At 43.2% G+C, this 24,665-nt stretch overlaps 1 protein-coding gene across 5 annotated transcripts in view; it reads left to right on the top strand.

The window, feature by feature from the left end:
* Window positions 1–24,665, top strand: part of DZANK1 (double zinc ribbon and ankyrin repeat domains 1) — a 47,761-nt gene that overhangs the window by 18,005 nt on the left and 5,091 nt on the right. For 3 of the 5 annotated variants that reach the window (XM_075925760.1, XM_075925761.1, XM_075925762.1), the window contains exons 9-18: window positions 1,629–1,742; window positions 3,171–3,263; window positions 5,585–5,707; window positions 6,181–6,345; window positions 7,690–7,918; window positions 15,047–15,183; window positions 17,813–17,887; window positions 18,705–18,801; window positions 21,169–21,263; window positions 24,323–24,403. In XM_075925760.1, the coding sequence (XP_075781875.1) occupies window positions 1,629–1,742; window positions 3,171–3,263; window positions 5,585–5,707; window positions 6,181–6,345; window positions 7,690–7,918; window positions 15,047–15,183; window positions 17,813–17,887; window positions 18,705–18,801; window positions 21,169–21,263; window positions 24,323–24,403 (1,209 nt within the window). The remainder of the gene's footprint in view (window positions 1–1,628; window positions 1,743–3,170; window positions 3,264–5,584; window positions 5,708–6,180; window positions 6,346–7,689; window positions 7,919–15,046; window positions 15,184–17,812; window positions 17,888–18,704; window positions 18,802–21,168; window positions 21,264–24,322; window positions 24,404–24,665) is intronic. The other 2 variants (XM_075925763.1, XM_075925764.1) reach the window with 1 other exon arrangement.

Raw genomic sequence — 24,665 nt, 5'->3', positions numbered from 1 at the left:
GGCTTGGGGGGAGGTGTAATCTATGGGCATGGCAAGAGCAGCTGATCTGTGGAAGCGCGCATATACAATTGTTATTCTCCTTGTGCAACTGGCCTTTGGGCACGTGGCATCTTCATGGCCTACTGGAACCGTAAGGGCAGTTGTAAGTGCTGCAGAAAGGCACTCTACAGCCTGGAAGGAAGATTCTTTTTCCTTCTCCTGACGCATGCGTACAGGTGCCGGGTGTACACCTGCGCTGTGTGGACTCCAGCTTTGGGGTAAGGGAGGCTTAAGTGAGGCTGAGGTCAGAGGTTCCTGCTGTTCCCTTCCTCCTCCCTTTCCCCCCTGTGTTACTAGTTGCAGCCATGATGATGGCTTTGAAGCTTCCCTATTGAGGCACAGTGCTGTCAGGGGGAAAGGAATCCTTCCCCAACACAACCACGAGGGCTACTCCAAACATAGCCCAAGGTTTATCTATGTAGGGCATAGCTCAGGTTTTAGGACTTGAGAAGTAATTGCTAGAAGTTGGGAATTGGCGATGGCATGGATCACTTGAGGGTCACTTGTTCTGATCATTCCCTCTGGGACATGTGGCATTGGCCATTCTCAGAAGGAAAGGTAACTCATGGGGGGCGCAAGGGATCACATGTGCCCCAAACGCTGTGCCCAGGAGGAGCTGGCCAGCAGCCGGCGGGGAGAGTAGCGGAAGGGGTCGGGACTAGCAGCAAGAGCCCCCCACCTCCCCAGCACTCACTGGCAGCAGCGGGAGAAGTGGAGCAAGGTGGGCGCAGCTGCTTTGCTCACTCACTTGGGGAGGGGGCAGGCTCACATCCACTCCCTGCCGGGAAACAGAGCAACGTGGCCGGGGGAGCAAAGCAGCTGGGGTCGCCTGGCTCTGCTTCTCTTGTCACAACTGGCAGGGGTGGTGGTGCTGGATCCCTGCTGCCAGCACCAGCTCCACTAGTCCCCTGGAGCACCTTGTTTGGGGGACAACACAGGGCAGGGGCAAAGCAAAGGTGTGGTGGAGCAAGAGCGGGGAGGGAGTAGAGCAGGGGCAGGAAGAAGTGGGGCCTGGGTTGAGGGTTTTTTCCCAGCCCTTCCCAAGTTGGGGGGGGGGTCACTAAGCCAGTGCCCCTCCCCAGGTCCTCCCTCTTGTCAGAAGACAGGATACTGGGGACTCAGTACGGTCATTCTTATATTCCTAATTTTATTCCACTTTCCTGCAATGTGCATTGCCATAGGTATATCCTAATATAATGTTCCATGTGTAGCAAGGTGTGGTATTCCCTCACACCAGAACTCAGCGGAAAGGAGCACATCTGTTGTGACTGTGTTATGACTCAATGCTGAGGCCCTTACTCAGGTAAATGTCTTACTTTGAATCAACGTGAGGCTTTTTTTCCCCCTGAGTAAAGTCTAAGGATTGCAGGGACTGGCGTATAAAGTAATGATAGTGTCACACCGCTTGTAGCAGGAAGAATATGTAACAGAGGTGCTTCCTAACTCAGTATATAGGTATATACAAATGTCAGGGCTCTGTGCCTACTGCCTTAGCCTCTGCTAAGAGATCATGCCGAAAACGCTGACATTAACTTTTGTGATTGCCTAATTTCCCATGATAAAGACACATCATATTGTCTTTTGTACAGATGGGACTATGTGTCGAATGCCGAACTATGGTGCCAATGAACACCCCCACTTGTATCGTATGTGAGGCCCCCATAGCTCCACAGCTGCAGCCCCAGGCCAGCATCTGCTTAAAGGTAATTAAGAACAAATGTAACCAAGAAGTAAATTGCCTAGAGGTATGGATGTTTCCCATAGATGATTGTGTTTCAGATGTTCTGATTCCATTTGGCTTTGGCTCATTACATTGCCACAACTTTTAGCTAGTGGGATTTAAAATGTTTGTTGAACAGTAGCTGTCAGTAACGGTAGACCACAGAAGCATGATAAGGCATGTTGTAGAAGAGCACGCTATGTCAGTCTGATCTGTTTGACTAAGGTAGGGATGCCTTTCTTCTGCACAGCATGGAGTATATTAATGTGATCTGTCTAGGCATTTATAGCTTACTCATAGCTATTTTAACTCAGTCCTCGCCGTTCTAGTTAGTTCTTTTGATTGTGACATATTAACTTATTGTATGGAAATGGCCCAGCTGGAGCATGTACTGAAGATGGAAGGGGGAACATGTCTGGGAGGGTGGTTCCTGTGGAATGTATGGGAATGCAGTCTCAGCTGGTGATTCTCAGCTAACTTGTTATAGTGGGGTATGATGGGGTGGGAAGGCAATTCTGGAAAGGGAGGGTTCTGTAGGGGAGCTGCAGAAAGAAGAATGATGGGAATTGGGATTGTCAGTGAACTAAGGATGGAGCTGTAATCTTTGATGACAAAAGTGACAGGTATCATGGGTACCAGCCCACACTTTAAATGGTTTAGAGCAGCCTTAAGGTCAATGCAGGGGCAAACTTAAATCAATGGAGCATGGCTAGTGTGGACACTCATAATTCCTAGCATCGTTGGAAACTCACACTGCTCAGCAGAACCAAAGCTGGCCAGTAAGCTCTCTCCAAGAAGTATAGGGCTATGTCTACACTGCTGGCTTTTGCAGGTAGAGAGTATGCAAATGAAGCACTGATTAGCATAATGTCACACTTCATTTGCATAATCTACTCGAGCCGTTTTTGCACAAAAACAGTGTGGACATTTCCTTTTTGCACAAAAAACCCTTTTTGTGCAAGATCCTTATGGCTCAGAGAGGCAAAAGCTGACAGTGTAGACATAGCCTAGGTGTTTTTCTTTTGCGTTTCTTTGCAAATAATACTGTTTGCAAGGAACTATGTGTACAACTAAGCAAATTGATCAAATATCTGGCCAATTCAACAGCACTTCCACCAGCCAGGGTACGTCTACACTTGCTCCCTAGTTCAAGCTAGGGATGCAAATATAGGAGACTGAAATTGCTAATGAAGCGGGGATTTAAATATTTAAATATCCCACGCTTCATTGGCATGATCCTGTCGGCGTGTTACTCTGCTCAACAGCTGATTTGAGCCAGGAAGTGCGCTCTGGGACACGTTAGTTTGAATCAAACCCCTTGGTTTGAGCTAACGTTATGCCTCAAAAAATGAATAAATTTTTGCTATTTAAAATTATCCAGTAATTAGCCTGCTTTTTCTTCATTTTAAAGGGCAAGATAATCTGTCGGATGTGTGGCACCGGAAATCCTATTCACATAAAACACTGTGTGACTTGTGAAAGCAGACTGCCTGAAACACAGACGGTAAAGTTTCATGCACAGAACAGTTAGCTTTATTATGTGGTATCTGTGAATGAACTTCATCTTCTTTTTCTTGAAAACATGGGGCCGAATCTGGTCTTGCGCTAGGGCTGTGCTTTCTCCTGCATAGTTTAGGGTAGAATTCTAGCAGCTCTCCCCTTGAAACATCATGCTCCAAGCTCCACAAGATACTTGGAAACCCCATCATACACCTTCTCATTTCTCCCATGGGAACCATGGTTGTACGGTACTGCTTTCTGTGCCAAAAGGTGCTTTGAAAAGGTGTGTTGAAAGTGATGGTCTTGACTCAAAATGTCCTGAATTTAGTGAGGCTTCTGTGTGTTCAGTTCTCAGTCAAGAACTGTAAATCTTGACAGGAATGATAGGCTCCACTTTCTGCATGCCCCATCAGCATACAACTGTTATCCTTGTATTTGGCAGTGACTCTGTCCAGAGGGGAGAGAAACAACAATGAATTTTCCCTTTAAGATTGCTGTGTCATCTTCCTGTTTAGTTCTGTTCATTTGGCTGGGTGGAGTAATTTGTAATTACTATCCCTCAGGCAAAATCTTTTCTAGACGTCCAAGGAGAGATTTCCTTTCTCAAAGCAGGAAGACACAGAGATGGGAGAAGGCAATAATAATTTGTATCTCATTACCTTCTGGTCACTAAGACAACATTGCTAGGTCATAACTAAAATTACCAGGATATGAGTATATGTTTTCTATAAAATGCTGTAGCCTTGAAAGTTCAGTGGAACTGCTCAGAAGCTTAAAATTAAGCAGATGCTTAAGCATTTTGCTGAACGTAAATGGTATTTAATCACTTGCTAGAAGTTGAGCATGTGTATAAATGTTTTGTTAGAGTGTAGCCACATAACCATTTAACTGATAAGCTGGTGCTTATCGGTTCATGTTATCGGTTACACTCTGCCTCTTTCCTGGGTGCTGGGCCCGCAGGGCTGCTCCCAGGGAGGCTTTGCTGTGGGCTCTGCAGTATAAAGCTAAGCTAAGCTTTATTCTGCAGAGCCCACGGCACATGTAGCCTCACACGGTTACCATATTAAATGCTTGTTAAGATCCCTGGTAATAACTTTTAAAAAGGATTCACAGAAATACTATCAAGTAGTTTAGAATGTGGTTTCTCTTCAAATGGGCAAAATGCCACTGCTCACTTACTTAGAAATTAAAGCCACTATTGCTTCACGCCCCTTTCTAAAATGCTGTTGTCTCCCTGTCCTGCAACTATGGCTTTGGTTTTCAAATCTGCTCTGGCCTCAGGCTTTGCTAGTTATCATCAAGTATGCTATGGCCCAAAGAAAATAAATTACATAGAAACCCAAAGAGTTGTAAATTTTCAGATATTTTTGTACTAGACTATTACGCCTTTGTAAGCTTAAAATGGCAATCTGTTTTCCTGTAAGAATTGTATTTAATCACTGTGAATTCTCACTAGTTCATTACAGTAGGGTTACAAGAAGGAGCCGACTTGCTGACAGTGAAACAACTATAGAAAATGAAAGAGCAAAATAAACTGGTAACAATGATCTAATCCCCCCAGTCCTCCACTTACCCTAACATTTTCAAATGTACATGAATTTTGCAAACAGATAAGAACATTGGCCACATATTCTATTGTAGAATGTAATTTTTTCGGCCATTTTTTCAGTATAGCCTAACTTGTAATTTTCAATTTTCCTTATGCCCCCATGTTTCTAGGTAAATAATTGCATCTGTAAAAATGACAAAATGTGTTTGGAAATAAAGTTTTGTGGTCATAGTTCTCAGAGAGCGAATAATGGAAAGGTACACACACACACACCTATTTTAAAACATATTATGTCCTTTAAATGAGAAAATTCCACATTAGGTCAGAGTAAAGCCAATATTAATTCACTGCTGAAAGCATTGCTTTAGACTGAGTATTCCCTTAGAAAGTGTCTACGCTGCACCTGTAGTTCAAAATAAGCTATGTGATTTGAGTTACGCAAATTGCATTGCTTATTTCAAGTGTATTTTTCTAAATGGATTATTTCAAAATTTGGCACTGTCTATACAGCACCAAATTTTGAAATAGAGTGCTAATCCGAAACATCCCTTAATTCTTGTGGAACAAGGTTTACAGGGATGTCAGAATAGCGTGCCTGTTATTTTGAAAGCTATTTAAAAATAACAGGCTTGTTTAAAAGACGCGGAATAGCTAGATGCACCCTTGTAATATACATAAATATTTATTTCTATTGTTTTGTGCTTTCACACTCCCCTTATTTCCCATTTTATTTTCTCTTACTATAGCCTATAAAATTATTATTTTTTCTTTACTAGCCTGCACTCGGCGGAGATATACCTCCACCTTTATCTAGTCATCGAGGGAAAACAATATCTTGCTCAAAATGTGGCCGTGATAACCCCTGTGATGCTCGTTTCTGTGACTGGTGTGGAGCCAAGGTATGTGCTCATTTCTGTGACTAGTGTGGAGCCAAGGCCTTAGGAGTCTGTAAAAAAGTTTCTTTCTGTTGCATTGGCATTTGGGGTTTGTGTTGACAAGTCCAGTTTTACCCATCTGTGACCTGCAGCAATTCCATAGCTCCATTCCCAAGAATCTTGTGGGGCCTAAAAATTAACCTATGCAGATGCTAATTCTGTCTGCAAAGCCTTACCTCTGCATGGCCTAATTCTGAAACAGCCTATTGTGAAGAGCTGTACCTTTGGTCTGGCTTTTGACAGGGTGTGAGCCTTGTTTTAGAATGGGCAATCAAGCTCTCCAGTCTAACAATCATTACCATAACTAACCTAGTTTCTCTAAATTCAGGCTAGTTGGTCTGATTGGTAGCTTTACTTCTGATAGGAAAAGGGAGCTCTCCATTGTGCTACACATTTCTGTGCTCCTATGGTGATAATGGTTTCATTGTACATTTCAGCCAGGTCCCCCTCCAAGCTTATTCACTTGCTTCAAGTGTGGTGCAAGCAACCACCCATATGCCAGATTCTGTGGATCTTGTGGTGTTTATATTGAGCCTCCATCAAGACTAGGCTCTGAGAATAGCGTGCTGTTGGGTGCTGGAGATACCTCTGTGTTTTCGGAGGTAAGTCATGTAATGTCACAAATGAGACTGAGATCACAGTAGAAAGACTGCTATTCTCAACTGGTATAAACTGGTGTAACTCCATTGACTTCTTCCATCTGAGGATACCATGTTCTGCTTGCAAACATTCTAGGTATGTCTACACAGCAGCGTTATTTTGGAATAACTGATGTTATTCCAAAATAACAAAACGCATGTCTACACTACACGTCTTTATTATGTTCACCTGGAGGACTCCTTACTCCGACTCATGGTAACCCTCATTTTATGAGGCGTAAGGGAAGTCAAAGGAAGAGTGCTCTTCCTTCAACTTCCTGCTGTAGACAGCACCAAAAGCCAAAATACGCAATTTCGACTTAAGTTCCTAACTGTCAGGGTAGTCAAACACTGGAATAAATTGCCCAGGGAGGTTGTGGAATCTCCATCTCTGGAGATATTTAAGAGTAGGTTAGATAAATGTCTATCAGGGATGGTCTAGACAGTATTTGGTCCTGCCATGGGGACAGAGGACTGGACTCGATGACCTCTTGAGGTCCCTTCCAGTCCTAGTATTCTATTATTCTATGATTCTATGATTTGACGTACCTAAAGTTGTGTAGCTTATTCTGACTTTAGCCCTGCTATATATACATACCCTCTGTGAGCAGAAGAAAAAGTTACATATATTCACTGTGGGAATTGTTTGCTGTGGATATTTACTCATCCTTAAACTTAATATGCAGGGCTTGACGAACCACGGCGGAAGCTGCTCACCAGCTGCGCATGCGCAAGAGCAGCATTGCACATGTGTGCGCAGCTGGTAAACAGGGCGCTGGGCTGAAATTTACTCTCCCTAGGCGAGTAGATTCAATAGATTGTCGAGCCCTGTTAATATGTATAGCAAAATGAGAAGCAATCCATCTCTTCTTAAAGCATTTGCTCTTAAAGTAATTTTATCTGGTTCTGACACAATCACTCACATTATATCTGGCTAACTGAAGGCTTTCTTTGATTAATGCATGTGCCACATGATTTTAAAAATCATGTTTTAAGAGAAGACCATAATACTTAGCAAGCACAAATGTAAGAGTATCAGATGCTCTCAGAAGATAATTCAGTTTCTGTTTACAAGAAATAGGTTGCATGGGCTTTTCTGAGTATTAATGATATGTGAGGATGGCATTTTTTGCAAATGCTAACTGTAATCAGGCATTATTAAAATTCCTCTTTTAAATGGTTTGCATCTCTGATGGCTTTTTCATTCTAGGATTTCTTTTACATGCATGATTTCTTTCCTTTTTGGTGATTTCCTCACCCCCCCTTCTATTACACTTTTGTCATCTGGGCACTGATCTTTCCCAACAGGGTAAAGGATTACAGACTCGAGCTGCCTGGGAGCCTCTGGGGGTTTCATTATCAAAGTCAAGACTAGATAGAACAGGAAGAAAAGAGAAAGGAACCCAGACTATTGGCCTGTTCTATCCATCCAGCAAACTCTTGGAGAAAAAGGAACTTGAGCTGATTTCTCAAAAAGAAAAGCAGGAGAAGATGAGTGATCACAAGCCACTGCTCACAGCCATCAGTCCTGGAAGAGGTTAGAAATAGTTTATGATTGCACATGGTCGCCAAAGAAAATGTCCCTTTGTTCCGAAACAAAACTACCATATTTCACCTTGTATTCTTGCAAAATGGGTTATCCTCTGTAGGATAATCCCTTGAAAGGTCACACTCCTTCCCACTCATACCTGTACATCCTGTGCCTGGTGCTTTGATCTGGGATGCCACCCTTCTCTAACGCACAGCAAGCCTTCACAGAATGTACCAGAATTACATTAAAAGGCCTTTGTGCAGCCTTATTGTTTGGCTGTAGTGTCATCACATCTTCCAAGGATCAGACATGGTCAATATTTGGATTGAAGACTATTAAAGAAAACTCAGGTTTTGTCTGAAAACATATAATTCCTGATGATATTCTTTCTGGCAATAGTGGCATTTAGGGTTGCTGGAGACACTCTCTTTTAGAAAATATGTAAGGGCTTATCTGCACAGGGACATTGCCAGAATAGCTATTGCAGAATAAACTGAGGAAGCAGCACTGTTATTCCAGAATAAAGTGTCTACAAAGAGAGCTGTTCCAGAATAGCTGTTGCAAAACAGTTATTCTTCAATAACTTGTGGTCAGTTTACCCATACCTAACTCCAACATCTTGACTCTTTGGGTTCATGAAAAATCCTTTATGAATTGGGATCTTAGCCCCGATGTCCTGGCAAAATTCCAGTTGATGGCCAAAAGAAACCTTAAGATAGACACCTATAGCTATATTTATGTTGTACCAAATAAAAGCAAGCAGGATCTTATGAGGGGGATAAGGCAAAAAGCCACATTTATTGTAAAGATAATAATAAAAAAATAAAGAAAAGATAGAAGCAAACAACGTTGTTTAACTACTTAACCCTTATACATATAAACATTCATTCATCCATTCATTCAGGTTCTGTGTATTTGTTATAGTTACCAGCCTGGAAGTTGCTTGTGACAGAATACTGGCCAGGTATTCTGTACACAAGTGATGGTAGTGGGGAGCGAAGTCCTGATCAGATGCGCATCTGAAGCTCCTGGTAGGCTGGCAGCAGAACCTTGGACTCTGATTCCATAGTTTTTTAGTCCAGTTCTTATAGGAATTTCTTCCTATGCCAGTTTATGGAAATTGCTGCATCATGCTGATGTCTCCAGGGTGGCTGCCAAGTGCTCGTCAGTGATCTCATCGGGTGGACCTCCAGTACTTGGTTTTCTCCACTTGACACCGTTTGGTTGCACTGGCACCTGACGCCTTCTTCAGCCCTTTGTTGCTGTATTCTCAGGCTGGCACCTCTCAGAACCATTCATTCATTATCCAAGCACTCTCTCTCTTACATACATTCCCTAATTAATGTTTCCCATACAATATTTTTGTATAATAATAACTTTACATATATCAGAGTTGTAGTTACAAAAAGTTTCTGGGTGGTATTGCTTAAAACATTCTCTGAGTGCTGAATAAAATTACAATGTTTCAAAGAGAACAGGCGTCAATTAAGTAACAATGCCCTTGGTCAATTACAGAGCTTGGCTCCCATAGCAGAGTTAGTGGCTTGACAATGCATTGTTACAATGTATCTCTGCAATGTCAATTTCAAGCAGCCCCTTGCACAAGCTTGAGCATGCCCTGGAGCACAGAGGGGGGGCTGTTTCTGGCTACATAGGATTATATTCTTAACAGTTCTAAGTTACATGACCTAATACATTATATTCTAAAGGGGCAATAATAATAATAAATCTAAACATTTAACAATCTTAACAAATAATAATAATAATAAGAAGAATTAATAATAAATCTAAACACTTTAAGTTGTGGGGAACAAATTATGGGGAGTCACTTCCATTTGGGGGAATCATATTTTTAATACATTGATATGCTATCCCTACATTTAGACACCCGAATAAGTGGCTTGGTTTTCAAAAGGGCTGAACACTTTGCAGCTCCCATTGACCTCATTAATCTCATGGGGTATATCTACACTACCCTCCTAGTTCGAACTAGTTGGACCCCCCCAGCAGACCAGGGACACCCGGCTTTGCTCCTGTCCCCGTGGTCTGCTGGGGGGGGGGGGGGGTCCAGCGGCTTTGCTGGACCACCCCAGCAGACCAGGGAGACAGGAGCAAAGCCAGACGGGCGGTGGGGTCCCTCTGCCTGTGTGGCTTTGCTCGGGTCTCCCTGGTCTGCTGGGGGGGGGGAGCAGCAGACCAGGGAGACCCGAGCAAAGCCACACAGGCAGAGGGACCCCGCCGCCCGTCTGGCTTTGCTCCTGTCTCCCTGGTCTGCTGGGGTGGTCCAGCAAAGCCGCTGGACCCCCCCCCCCCCCCCAGCAGACCAGGGACACCCAAGCAAAGCCGAGTGTCCCTGGTCTGCTTTGCTGGACCCCCCCAGCAGACCAGGCTTTTGTTGCAGGACGCCTCGGGTAGAGCAGCTGGGGTGCTGCCGGGTTGGTCCTGTGGGAACCTACCGGGCAGCGCCCCAGCTGTTCTGTCCCAGGCTCCAGATTCAGCAGCTGTTGAAACTGATCAGGCTGATTCCAGGAAGCTGGGGGCAGAGCAACTCTGCCTCCGGCTTCCTGTAGTCAGCCCCTGGTCAGTTTCAGTGGCAGCAGCTGAATCTGGAGCCAGTTCCGACTTACATACAAATTCAACTTAAGAACAAACCTATAGTCCCTATCTTGTACGTAACCCGGGGACTGCCTGTACTAAAACACATCTCAACAGAAGACCATTCTATTAACTACTTTTTTGTTTTGGCTTCACAATTTTAACAAATCAAACAAAACCTGCCAATACAGTACTTATTGAAATATAAGTATAATGTGAAGTTAAAAGCGCCGAGCGGAGAAGGGGCCTGGCTAGAAAAGGAACCCAGCTTCCCAGAATCCCTTCCTTCCTCTGCCCGCCCCACCAAGCACCAGCTCCCAGATTCCTCACCGAGCAGAAACTGGAACCAACAGACCCCCTGCCCACCTGCAGGAAAGGAAAGAAGTCAGAAGTTTTAACACCCAGTTCTCTGCTCTAACCCAGTGCCCCTGCCCTCCCCTAGAACCAGGCACCCTCCAGCCCTCCTGCTCCAACCCAATGCCCTTCCCCTCCTCCAGAGCCAGGCACCCCCAGCCTCCCTGCTCTAACTCAATGCCCTTTCCCTCCCGCAGAGCTAGGGACATAAATTTTGTGGGATGGAGGGTAACATCCTGGGTCTTACTGGAGCAGGCGCAGGGGCCCGTGCACAGAGCGGCCATGAATGGTCTGGACACGTGGCTCCAAATGTTCCACTGACAGCATGTGCTGCCATCCCCTCCCTGATCCCCTTTGCAAACAATCCCAGACATTTTTTGCCTTGTAAAAAACCTGCTCAGACGGCGATTTAACATGTGAAAACAAGGACATGCCCAGGAAAAACCAGATGTATGGTAACCCTACCCAAACCTCAGCGCAGACCTTTTTCACCCCAGCCTCGCTGCCTGGCTCAGCCACCTTGCATTCTCACTGCCCAGCTGTGGGATGCATTAACAGGAGTGTTGTGAGCAAGACACGAGAAGTCATTCTTCTGCTCTACTCTGCGCTGGCTAGGCCTCAGTTGGAGTATTGTGTCCAGTTCTGGGCACCACATTTCAAGAAAGATGCGGAGAAATTGGAGACGGTCCAGAGAAGAGCAACAAAAACGATTAAAGGTCTAGAGAACATGAGCTATGAGGGAAGGCTGAAGAAATGGGGCTTGTTTAATTTTGAAAACAGAAGGCTGAGAGAGGACATGATAGCAGTTTTCAGGTATCTAAAAGGGTGTCATTGAGAGGAGGGGAGAAAATAGTTCTCCTTGGCCTCTGAGGTTAGGACAAGAAGCAATGGGCTTAAACTGCAGCCAGGGAGGTTTAGGTTGGACATTTAGGAAAAAGTTCCTAACTGCCGTGGTGGTTAAACACTGGAATAAATTTCCTAGGGAGGTTGTGGAATCTCCATCTCTAGAGATATTTAAGAGCAGGTTAGACATTTCTATCAAGGATGGTCTAGATGGTGCTTGGTCCTGCCATGAGGGTAGAGGACTGGACATGATGATCTTGTGAGGTCCCTTCCAGTTCTAGCATTCTATGATTCTTAACAAATCAACTTCCTGCACTAAATAGACAATCATGCTTGCAGTACAATTTAGGGATGTTAAATTGCATTTAATCAGCTACCCAATTACTTGATAAGGGGGAAAATTGCAGAGCCACAGTGGGGTTAGCTCCCAGATGTTGCATCTCTGCTTTTGAAATGTATTAAGAGACCCCAGGCTCTTATTACATTTAAAAGGCAGAGGTGCTGCGTCTGGGACCAGGTGCAAGCCAGCATAGCTGATTCCCAGCTCCTGCCTGGTTCTCCGCTATACCTCTATCTCCCTTTTCCCCCTGTGGAGACTGTGCTGGGGGGAACTGGCTTTTAAGCCAGGTCCCCTACCCAACAGTGGCTCCTGCCCTCCTCCCCCTTTCTACCTCTCTCTGATAGAGACTGCAAGGGGCGGGGAAGCAACTGGACTAGTCACTATTCAACTACCGGACAGTCATGTGTTTATCAGGTAGTCGACTAGTCGCTTACATCCCTAGTACAACTTGGAGAGGGAGAAATAACAATAAAAAAGAAATATAAGTTTCCTGACCTGTGCTCTATTTTTTCTGGTTGTATTTTTGGTCTGTTTTGAACAGGAGCCAAAACATTTGCAAAGTAAATGTTACAGAGAAGCTATCTCTTTTTTACTATAATGTACAGTAAATCAGTCTGATCTAGGTGTAACCAGTTAATGACAACACGAGTTCAGATTTACAGTCAAGGCTGCCAGCAACCTTTTAAGACACATAACAAACAAAAGTAGCATGGAGCCAAGCACGCATAAGTGTATTTCTGGCATCCAGGTTTTACATCTTGATTTTTATGTGACAAGTATTCTGGCCCAATTTAACCCTGGCCTAACCTAGTGCAACTATCACTGTCTTTACTGGGAAATGCATCCACAAAGTAGTAGCCTAATTGTAAGGTTTAATTGTTACTTAAAAAAATATTTATTTCAGCCTGGGATTTAGTTTAAAGCAAAAGGCCTCTCTTGTTGGGGAACAATTTTGGACATGATCATTTTTCAGTTTGTTTCTTTAAAGCTTATCATGATGGTCAATACCCTATAAGCCTCCGGTTTCACTTTACCATAGTTTGTACATGGCCAACCTCTGAGCTTGATGATTTTCCTTCTAACCCTCCTTACCTTGATTTTCTCAAGAACTAAAATTTTTTGAGAACCATTCCTTTGCTTATAGTTCGGCATTTTTTTTATATAATAAAATAACCTTTATACAGCAGTAGCGCCCAGCAGCCCCCATTGTACATTCTGATATTGAATCAGGAGCTACTGGCTTTTTGAAATTGAAGTTCATAACAGCTTCAGTACAGTGAATCCCTTCTAAGAATTAGTGACATAAGAGAAAGAAACTACCCAGTATATTTTCTCTTCTGCTATTGTCTTGCCTTACTAAAGCCACACAGTAGTACTCTTTTTCTGATTTGCCTTCATGTGTCTATTGTGGTCCTCAGTCAATGCTATGGCAAGTCAGAGTAAGGTCAGGGTGACTTTACTGTTTCGACTAAATGAGGTTTGTCACACCTACAGTTTGTTTACTCTCCCTATTTTCTATATGGGTGCATCTATGCTGCACCCATAGGTCGAAATAAGATACACAATTGGTTGAGCTCAAATTGCATATCTTATTTTGATCTAATTTCAAAATAGCTTATTTTGAAATTTGGCGTTGTCTACACAATGCCAAATTTTGAAATAAAGTGCTATTCTGACAAGCCCCTTAACCTTCATGGAATGAGGGTTACAGGGACGCTAGAATAGCATGCCCGTTATTTTGAAATCTATTTCAAAATAATGGGCATATTTAAAGATGCGGAATAGCTCTTTTGGGATACTTCCGGTATCCCAAAATAGCACCGCTATCTAGACATAGCCCAGGTGTCCTCTACAGTAAAGTTGGCTGGATCCCAATACACAGCCACTTAAGGTTTAAAACAAGTTCTTCCATTCCTTTGTCCATTAAACCTAGAATATTTCATTTGAAATCATGGACTCAGATGGCAAAAGAACTTACACTAAATCCTACTCTGACTTATTAATTATTTAGCTTGTAGCAGCACTCAAAATGTGCTAGATGCTATACATGCATGGTGCTCCTACCATAAGGAGCTTGCAGATAGACAAAGAACAGACAGAAGACTGGGGAAAGACACACAACATATAAGCAGAGAGATCGGCATTAGGACAGGAACATGTAATCGCAGTTCCACACTGTTGTTTTCTTGTTTGCTATCTGGGTAAACTGTCTCCATTTACCCCCAAAGATGCTTAGCAATCGGCCAATTTCTCATGGGTGTTGTCTCACAAGTGCGTCTGAAGAAGAGATCTGAGGCACTTGTCAGTTGGATTCGCTCACTGAGACTCTTGAAGAGGAGAGGTGCCTATGGAAGAAAATACAGAGACAGTTTCATCTGGAGTTAGTGAGCCAATATTGATTTGTTAGAACTCCTCCCTTCCCCTCAAACTGCATGTCAAAACTCATCTTATCTGTACTTCTTTGTGCTTATAATTTCCTAAAGAGAGAGTATATGTTAAGACATAAAGTATTTATCAAATAATACAGTTTATAATACAAACTGGAATCCCTTATTTGCGGTTACAGTTTTCAGACCTGGTTTTATTTTTAGCTCTCAATAAGATCTGCACAAGCAAACCACATTTCCTGAAAATTACTTTATTCATGCTGGATGGCTCAGGCTTAATACTACACTAAGATTAACTTTTTTTCCCTGAAATTGTTGTGTATTCGGTGTCACACAAGGCTAGCTCCAGTCTTTAGACTCAGCACTGAATATGGGGGGAGCACATACCTTTGCCACCCCAAAGGGAGCTCTGGGAAAGAATTAAGACTCAATGGTCCACTCTTGATCCGAGGGGAATTGTATTTATTTTAACCTTTTATGGGTGCAACTTGCTTCTCTTCCTGCTCCTTGGTCAGCTGGATTTGTTACAGAAAAATGCAGTGTTCTTGGCCTGGTCAAAATCTATAATTACTTACTCTACCACACCAGTGGAAGAGTTACTGATGACAAGTACAGGGTATTTTCTTTTTTATAACTCCTATTTTTTAGGGTACTGGAGAAAACAATTAGATCATGTCTGTGCTCATCTTAGAAGCTATGCTCAGAACAACCCAGAGTTCAGGGCTTTGATTGGAGAACCTCGAATGGGAAAGGTAAGAAATAGCTTTTGCATCTAACATTTTTCTTGTGAAATATCAAGGAATGATTGAAGAGAAAATAAATCCGGTAAAGAAACTGTTTAATTTTCTATTAAATTATTGCTTTAGGCCATGTCTACACTAGGAGTGTTTTACTGGTATAGGAATACCAGCATAGCACTCCTAGGGCATGTCTACACTACAGGAGACGGTTGAATTAAGATATGCAACTTCTACTATGTTAATTGCGTAGTGAAGTCAAGTACCTTAACTCGACTTTTGGCGCGGTCTACACTGCAGGAAGTCCAAGTGAGAACACTCTCTCTTTGACTTCCCTTACTCCTTGTGGAAGCAGGACTACCGACATTAACCGGGTGCCCCTCTCAGTTCGAATTAGCTGTCTTAACTAGACCCGTTAATTCAAACCCTGGAAGATCGACAGTGGCAGCTTCGATCTTTCTCTGTAGTGTAGAGGTACCCCTACTGTAGATGCAGCTATATCAACAAAGCAACACTTTGTATAGGTATAGGAACACTGCCTCCCATGAATGAAACAAGCCATGCCAAAGTCTGTAGTATAGACCTGGCCTAAATAACTGTGCCATTTATTGTCTTGATTAAGCTACCTGAGTCTTAATTTCTGTCTTACTTTTTTCCCTGCTTGTTCTTTCTGTGTCTCTTTTGTTCTCTTTTTCTCACTTCATTCATTCGATTCTTTTTTATTTCAGTCTGCTGTTGAATTCTTTCTAGAAATACTTTCCTTTCTTCTCTCACATATTCTCTTTTGACCAGTTCTTCGGGGATGGTTCCAAATAACTTTAAAGGCCTTGCTGAATGATCAGAAAAGAGCTGTGATTCAGCAGATTTTATTGTATCCCAGAGCAGATGTTCATCCTGATGCTGTTGGTAAGCACAAGGCCAATGCATGATGTAAGTCCAACTTGGTTGTAAGTAGTGCATTTGCCTTGGACTAACCCTCTGCAGAGGGTTACGTTTCCCCGGTAGACAGCAGCAGGTCACTTTATCTCATATCCTTTATTTCTGCCCCAAACTATGCTACTATTCTTACCTCTCTACTAGGCACATATAGCTGACTTAATGTCCCTAGCCAACACTAAAAAATGGTTAGCTGTGGCTAAAATAGTCATACTGGCAATGGCAAGATGGAAAATTGAGGTTCCTTCTGCATGCAGCGACGGCTCTCAACAGCACAAGTGCAAAAATCTTATCAAACGGAAAATAGGTGCTTTCAGTATGGCTACATGTGACAGGGAGCAGGAATGACATGACCATTTGCCACTTTTTCAAGGTATGGCAAACCCTCAGATATGTTGGGCTTGATTCTTATGACCACTCTGGCATTGTGCAGGGGCATAAATGTGACTGGTGTCTATTTTAAAGGCGCTTTACACTGCAAGAGATGGAAAGTGCCTTTAGTACAAGTCAGAATCAGAGCCCATTGAATGTATGCTTTTTGAGAGAAGGTTCAGGCATATCAAGTTTTGAAAGATACGGAAAATATCTTCTAGAGGGATATTCCTGCTGTTTCTAGGCCTCTTATTATCCTACTATAATGAAACCTCTGCCAAGAAAAGTAGCAGTGATGGCTCAAGACAAATGCCAATGTCTGGTCTTTCTTAATGCTTTTTCATGTTTCATGCAGGATAAATAAAATAAATAAATCAAAGTTCTCAGCCTCGGCAGTGATGCCAGTGTGCATCGTAATTTCATCAGCTTTCAGAAACTAGCCAGCTATCTGCTACTGGTCTAAAATTCCCTGCAGTTTCAATGTTATAAATAACATCACTTTCCCTCTTGAAATCACTTTCATACAGTGTTAGATGGTTTGGTTGCCAGAGAATGGGGTCCATGCTTCCTCCCCACAACAGGCTGCATTTAGTAGTGGGTGAAATTAGTGTTGTATGTACTGCACTCTGCTTATGTACTGGTATGAATTGGCATAACCCAAGGAGCAATTGTCCACTGATAATAAGTCTTTCTGGAGCAGAGTGGCAAAAGCTGCCCATAACTCCTGCACAACTGGGGCTTTATAGTCAAGTGGTGCAGATCCAGAAGTGAATGGGAGGTGGGCCAGATCAGCTGACAGATGCTTACTTAGCACCAGGCCTCCATCATGGCAAAGCATCTCTATTTATCATATCAGTTGCATCTAATATGTTCATGGAACACTGTGCACCAAAGTGTTCACATGTAGCTGCCCCTGTGGGTGCAGGGTATGTGTGTGTAAATGCTATCCCTCTGCAGCCCTAGGTGTGCATCCCTTTCATGGCCTGTAAAATGTTTTGGGATGAGAGTATATAAGAAATCATTAATATCATGTTTAGACATTTGACATTTTCAATAATTCAGATTTCTCTGTTCACCTCAAAATATCACTTCTTGTAAATGTTTAGCTCTTCATTCAGTCTAAATGGCAAAATGATTAGTTAATGTGCGTACAGTGCTATAAAGAGGCAAAATGTGAATTAACTGTTATTATTATTACTGTATTTTTTATATATGTATGTTTTGGTTCAGTTGATAAATGTATTCAGCCCCTAGCAGTACTACTTAGCATTACTGAAACTCTCTTCCTGTACTTTTATAAGAAGAGATGCTAATTTGTGCTTTTTTTCCCTAACAGATTATTTCTGCAACAGTCCATGAGGATGGTTATGAAGTCAGTCTCAGATTAAATTATATTCTTGCCATAAACAAGGTTAGTTTAGGGGATTAGGCTAGTCTTTTGAGAAGTTGATCTATTGCACCAATGGTTGACAGCTCAGTAGGAATATGTATCTGCAACCGTATTCCAGAATTTGTTTGGCTGTGAGGATGTTATTCTTGTCTAACATGAAAGTCTTTTATTTTTCTGTTTGAGCACATTAACAAGAATCCCTCTTGATCAAACAAGATGGTCAGGATGCTCCATCTTGAATTCATTACCAAGGCATCTTATGGAGTAAGCTATTAATATTAAACTTTCTTCTTTCAGCTGAGAAGATTTTGAATAGCTTTAATACCACTTTCCTCCTGCTCTCAAGTCTTTCTAATTCCCAAATTGCAACTAGTTGTCTTACAATTGAGAGGCAGCACATGTTGGAACATTTGCTAATTCTGCTCTGCATATATCTGCAATGGTACCTTGTTTACCCAGTTCAACTCAGAGAGTATTTGTTTTACATGGCACCTTGATGGAAAACAATTGGCTTCTTATCGCAGTATCTCATTTGACAAGCGATAGGTTTGGAGATTCTCTTAACCAATCAATATATAATGATTTTCCTTGGTCTGTCTTCATTTCATAATATTGAAGTGATGGTAAAGTTTTTGCATCAAAACAAGTGCTGAGGGATGTCATCATGCTTTAACAACCTGTTTCCATTCTCTGTTTTGAAATAGTATTAACAAAGACTGATGACATTAAATAGCTGTTTATCTTAGTATAGATAGAACTTCTTCCCATTTTATGCCACTGAGGATATTACAGAATTATGTGAGAATCTGATTAAATATCCACGTTATGTATTCCCCAGGATATTCTCATTGGTAAGCCAATGACCTCTGACGATGATTATCTGAGCACTGTGGCAGAAGGCAGAGATGGACTGTATGATAGTCAGGCTAGTTTGGGTGAGTTTTCCAATGTCTTTCCAATGTGATCTAACTACAGCACTCAAGAATAGGTATATGTCTCCTGTAAATAACTGGTTAGATGCTCAAACAGGGAAAGGTACCCATGTAAAGACAGCATGCAACATCTGAAACCTCTAAATACGGTGTAAGCAGGATTTAAAGATAGGAACTTAAGAGAGACTTAAGCTTTGTAATGCTGAACATCGTGGTGCCTAATTCTTAGGCCAGTGTTTCTCAAAGTGGTCTCTGAGAAACCTGCTAACTGGCCACTCGCTCCCATTTGTTTATTTATCGGCTCTGCAGCCATTCGAGTGGTGTGGGTTGGGCCACTGCTTCCCATGGCTCCCCTTGGCTGCAAACGACAAACCAGAGCCAATGGGAGCCATGAGGCTCTATGGCTGCAGCCCTCTAAACCTCATTCCACGAGGAATATCACCTAATTCGATTTAGGGCTTTATTCTGGAATCCTGTTTCACTGCTGCGTGTAGACACAGGCAGTTACTTCGGGCTAGTCAATTTCTAAAATGGCGACCGGCCGGGAACATGCAAATCAAGTGCGGGATGTTTAAATCCTGGGCTTGATTTGCAATTCTGGTCGCCCTCATTAGCCTCCCGAGATCGATCTAGGGGGCTAGTGTAGACGTACCCAAAGGGATCTACGCACCTAGTTAGGTGCCTAGGCTCCCTATGCAATGAATGGGGAAAGATGGGTGCCTTAAAATGCTATCCACAAAAACCAGCATGCTAGGCAGGGGGCCTTCTAAATTTAGCCAATGGGAGATGCCTACAAGGGGGCTTTGATAAACTTTTCTCTTTCACAGAAGTAGGCATCTAAGTGCGGGTTGCAGAGAAGCGCCTGTCTCTACTGGAAACCTCTGTCCTGGAGTGCCTTAGGCTCCTGAGGTGTTTCTTGAGGAGATGAGATGGGCCTACCTCACTCCATACAAAATGGCTAGAGAAGGAACTGGTGCCACTGGCAACCTTCATATAACTTGTATTTCAATGGTTAGAGCACTTGCATGGGATGTGGGAGACCCAGCTTCAATCCCCACCCCCATTCCCTAGGAGCACACTAGCCACTGAGTTCTCACGTTGATGCTATTCCACTGAGGATAAATACTTAAATAGCCACTGGACCATAGAGGGAATGACTCTGAAGTCCAATGGTTTCGGCATTGACCTGGGTGGTGAGTTACACACGGTCCAGCCACTGTATTCCTGGGAGAAAGAGCTTCAGCAAGAGAGACTGAAGGGACCCTGTCCCCTTCCAAATAGCCACAGCTCATTGGTTAGCAGATACTCCTGAAAGGTGGGATATCTTTGTTCAAATCCTCTTCCCCCATCCCAGGCAGAAGTGGGTTTTGCCCACAAAAGCTCATGATCCTATATATATATATATGTGTGTGTTAGTCTCTGTGGTGCCACAGGACTACTCATTGTTTTTAAAGTTACAGACCACTGGACTAAAAGTTACAAGGCAGGCAAGACTCTTACTCACCCTGGTCTTTGAATGGGACCTGATTCAGAGGGGAGCTGTAGGCCTACTGTATCGGGCCCTGCATGCAGCTTAGGTGTCATCCGTACATCTATCTTGTGAATCCCCCTAAGTGGGGAGATGGGAGTCCGTATGCCTGTCACTAGGCAGCAGTGTGCATGCCCACGGGGTGAAACATAGGTGTCAGGCAAGTTTAGGTGCATACAAGGTTCGGTGGGAGCTTTATGGAGCCCATACTGGGACTTAGATCCTTCACCTGAGCTTTTTGCTACACTAGCCATTGGCATGTAAGATCAACACTAGTCTCATAGGGGCAAGGGGCACATGCATGTTAATTACCATGGTGCCTTATTTATTTCTGAATGCTTTCATACATACCTAGAGACGTGCGTGAGGTAATTAGTTTTTACTGGACCAGGTTCTGTTGGTAAGAGACACAAGCTTTCAAGTTTGCACCTGAAGGAGAGCTTGGTGTAAACTCGAAAGCTCATCTCCCTCATCTCCAAAACTGGTCTAATAAAAATAATTACCTCACCCACCTTGTCTCTCTGTGACCAATATGGTTACAATATGGCATTCATACATTCCTGTCAGTTTCCCTTATTAGTACTGTTGTAAACCAGTTCATCTGAGATTTGGGGTTTGGCATGATATGTGGAGTTGCCCTGTTTTCATTGCTATTCAAAGCCAAGTGCAAATGCACAAGGGGCCACATAAATGGGGTTTAGGCTTCATGCTGGCTCTGTAGATAAGGGTTGATTTCACACTACCACAGCAATGTACGGATGTATGTACTGCTTATGGCTCCTGAGTTCTTGTTGCACCACTGGTATCGGTTTTAGTTTTAACTCTGGATTCTCCCATTTTAGAGTGTGAAGAGGGTCACAACATCTCAAGTTCCAGAGAAAAAGTAAAAAGAACAAAGAAGACAAGGAAATTTCTAGAAAAAGAAGATAAGCTATCTGTACGTACATGCTATAATCTGAGTGTTGGAAAGATTTGAGGACTGCCCAAGTGCTAATGCTAATAGACATCCACTGGAAAAAGGAGGCTGTTTTTTTTTTAAACATCTTTGAAATGCAGTGGTCTAGGTCAGTGGTTTTCAAAGTACAGGTCACAACCCAGTACTGAGTAGCTGAATGTCAAGCATTGGGTTGCCTTGCCGATGCAAAAATTGTAACCATTGTTGGCACACAGCAGCTCTAAAGGGCCACATAGCAGGGCAGCAGGGAGCTGGAGAAGAGAGAGGTAGAGGGTGGGCAGAAACTGGGAAGGGGAGCAAGTTGGGGCTTGTATGTGGCTGCTGCGGGCCTCTCCCCTGGTCCCGGAGCTTGCTGCTACCAGTGAGGTGAGAGGCCCCTTTCCTCCGGACCTCTGTGCTGCCTGCTCACGGAGGGGGAGAGGAGAGAAGGGCCTCATCCCCCAGAACTACCTGCTGCTGGCAGGGAGAGGATTGGAGGGTGTCCTCTGGCCCTTTAAGCTTGTCTTAACGTAAGCCTACCTGCACCCCAAATGCCTCATCTCTGGCACCATCCAAGAGCCCTCAGCCCTTCAGCATCCCAACCATCTGGCCTAGCCCTGCAGCCCTCCTGAACCCCTCATCCCTGGCCTTCCCCTGCAGCCTACCAGTCACATTAAGTGAAACAGTTTTCTTCAACTGTAGGTAGTGAGAAAAAAAAGTCTGGAAACAACTGGTCTAGGTGTCTACGGGAACATTTTGGAAGGGGAAGATGGAAAATAGTCAAATTTGGTTTTTAAAAAATGACTCTTTCCTAAGTAGGAATGGTTGGTTGGCCTGTATATATTTGTGCAGAGGCTGGATTGAACCAAATTTCCCCCATTCTCTGAATAAGTTTTTTTAAAACTAGATAGCTTTTCTCCTTTAACCAAAGCATCAGTCTGGACATCATGTAAGTAGCTTACCTGAAATATTTTGGACCCATTCTTCTCCCTTTGAAGTGAATGGTAGAACTTCACTTGGAACAGAGTTAGGTGCAAAATCTCTGTGACTGTTAGCAATTGGGAGGGCTAATGCTACAGAAAATGTATTATGGAAAACTTCAAAGCCAAGTTGCTTTGTGCCTGTGGTTGCATCATTTATCCAGTGGGCACAAGAGAAGGAGTGGCCAAGTTGCAGTGTAAGAAATATGAGTACTTGGATTTTCATAGCATTTAAAAATACACAAACAAACAAATCAGATAACTGATTTTCAGTGCCAAAATAAAAACACTTCCATGCAAATTCCACCCCAAATAAAAGACCTCCTTTCTGCAAATCCTACTTCATAAGAACCTTGGTGTGGCAATATGCCCAGGCCAATGTACGGGTTTTGCTTGCTAAGTACTTCCCTTACTCGCTGCGATTTCATAGTCTCTCTTGGGCTTATCACAGGGGTCCCCAAACTTTCAGCTACCAGGGCCACATCACTTAGTCTTGTTCTGATGGTAAGTTGGCACGGGTCTGTTATAGAAAATTATATACATTTTGAACATAAATCTAAAGGTTTAAGAGCTTATAGTTAACAGACACGACTGTAGAGAGTGAGAGAAAGTTGGTAAGTGTGAGAGCCGTTTTATCTTAGGAGTGTGTACAGTGAAGCAGGTAGGAGCTCAGGGAAAAGCAAGAGGGAAGGAAGAGATGCGGTAGGGTGAGAAAGTAAGGAGAAGGGGCAATGGAGAGGGAAGATAAGGTACTGAGTAGCATGGGGTGTGGGCAAAGAGGATGGAGAAGGAAAAGCCCCTCGTACAGTTTTGTCTTTGCTGTATCAAGTCCTGGAGTGTGCTTTCTGTGGACGTGTGTACATAGTTGTTTTGATTAAGTCCCTTTTTGGGAATGGCATGTAGAACAGGACAGAGAATAGTTTGTGTACCAGGAGCAATATATCCTGAAAGGCAAGTGGCCCAGTGGTTAAAAGTTATATTAAGATGCTTGTGAGTCTTAAAGTTGGAATTCTATTAAACGTATTAGCCAAAAAGGAAACATGGCTTGCACATGCCCCATTTTTGAGCCTCTGTGCAGCACACCAAGTCCAAAACTCAAGACCACTCATTCTCACCAGTACTGTGTCCTTGAGCATCCACACGCACAGCCCCCAGCAGCCTGCAGTGTACACATTTCCCCATCCCTGCAGCCTGCCAGTGGATTAACCTGACAGGCTGCACATAATTGTAATGCCATTGGACTCACTGGGCCAGTCAAAATGGATCTGCGAGCCAGATGTGGCATATTGGCCACTTCATCTGAAGAAGTAGGTTGTGCCCATGAAAGGTGCTGCAGGACTATTCATTGTTTTTTAAGGTTTTCCTGTTACAGACTAACTCCGCTATCCCTTTGAAGCTATCAGCCATAGTTTGCGAACCCGTCTTAGCACGTACTCCAGGCTCAGCCAAAAGCTACTGAGCCATGGAGTTACGGAACTATGGGTTGAAATGCCTTCTATAGATTAATCCAGCCATTGGCTTGAATTTGCATGTCCTGGAGAAACTCCAAGACCTAGTGGGATTGCCCATCTCTCTCTATCCCTGTATCTAGAGTCTTGTGCTGGGTGCTGGAGTCTGAACAATTAAATTACATGAACAATTAAAAAGCAAGGCTAGCACATCAAAATATATTTTCTTAATGTGCTTTGACAATTGGAGTTTAATTTGATGAAACTTCATTGTACCCTAAATAATAAATATTATGCAGCATATTTTGTAAAAGCAGGAAATCATTAGCCCTGACTTGTCAAAGATATGCACATGCTTATCCCTTGCTATTTATTTCGGTCAATGGGGCTACTTATGGTAGTAATGTTAAGCACATGCATAAGTGTAGACAGGATTGGGAGCTTAGTAACATGACAACAGACGATAGCACACTGCTGCTGAACACTTGCTCAGAAGTTATAGGAAACTTTTTGTAGAAAGTGTGATTAGCGAGGTTCAAATACATAACACATACAAGACCTAATTCTGTTACCTTTGCACTACTATCCCGGCAGGAGTCCCCTCTAATCATATTTCTACTCTGTATTTTCACAGCCAGAGTCCAGACAGCTACTGAAAGAAGTGGGTCCAGAGGGGGAAGGAAGAATTTCATTGGTAGAACAACTGCTTGATGAAGTAAGTTTAAGGATAAAATAATTTCTAGTGCAAGGTTGTGAGACATATCCAGGCACATTGTCCATTTACTTAATGAACTTTAGTTCTGTCTAGGGATGTCTACGTATAACTGTGTCCACAGTTAATCAATGAGGAGAAGCTCATTGGTTACTGTGCATAGTTACATACAGGCCCCACCCACCGCACAGAGGCAGCCATGTGAGGTGGAGCTGGGGAAGAGATGGGAGCTGGTACACAGGGGCGGCCCGTGAGCCTAGACAAA

This window comes from Pelodiscus sinensis, chromosome 3 (genome assembly GCF_049634645.1).
Source record: "Pelodiscus sinensis isolate JC-2024 chromosome 3, ASM4963464v1, whole genome shotgun sequence".
NCBI lineage: Eukaryota > Metazoa > Chordata > Testudines > Trionychidae > Pelodiscus > Pelodiscus sinensis.
This window is presented reverse-complemented; position numbering and strand designations above follow the sequence as displayed.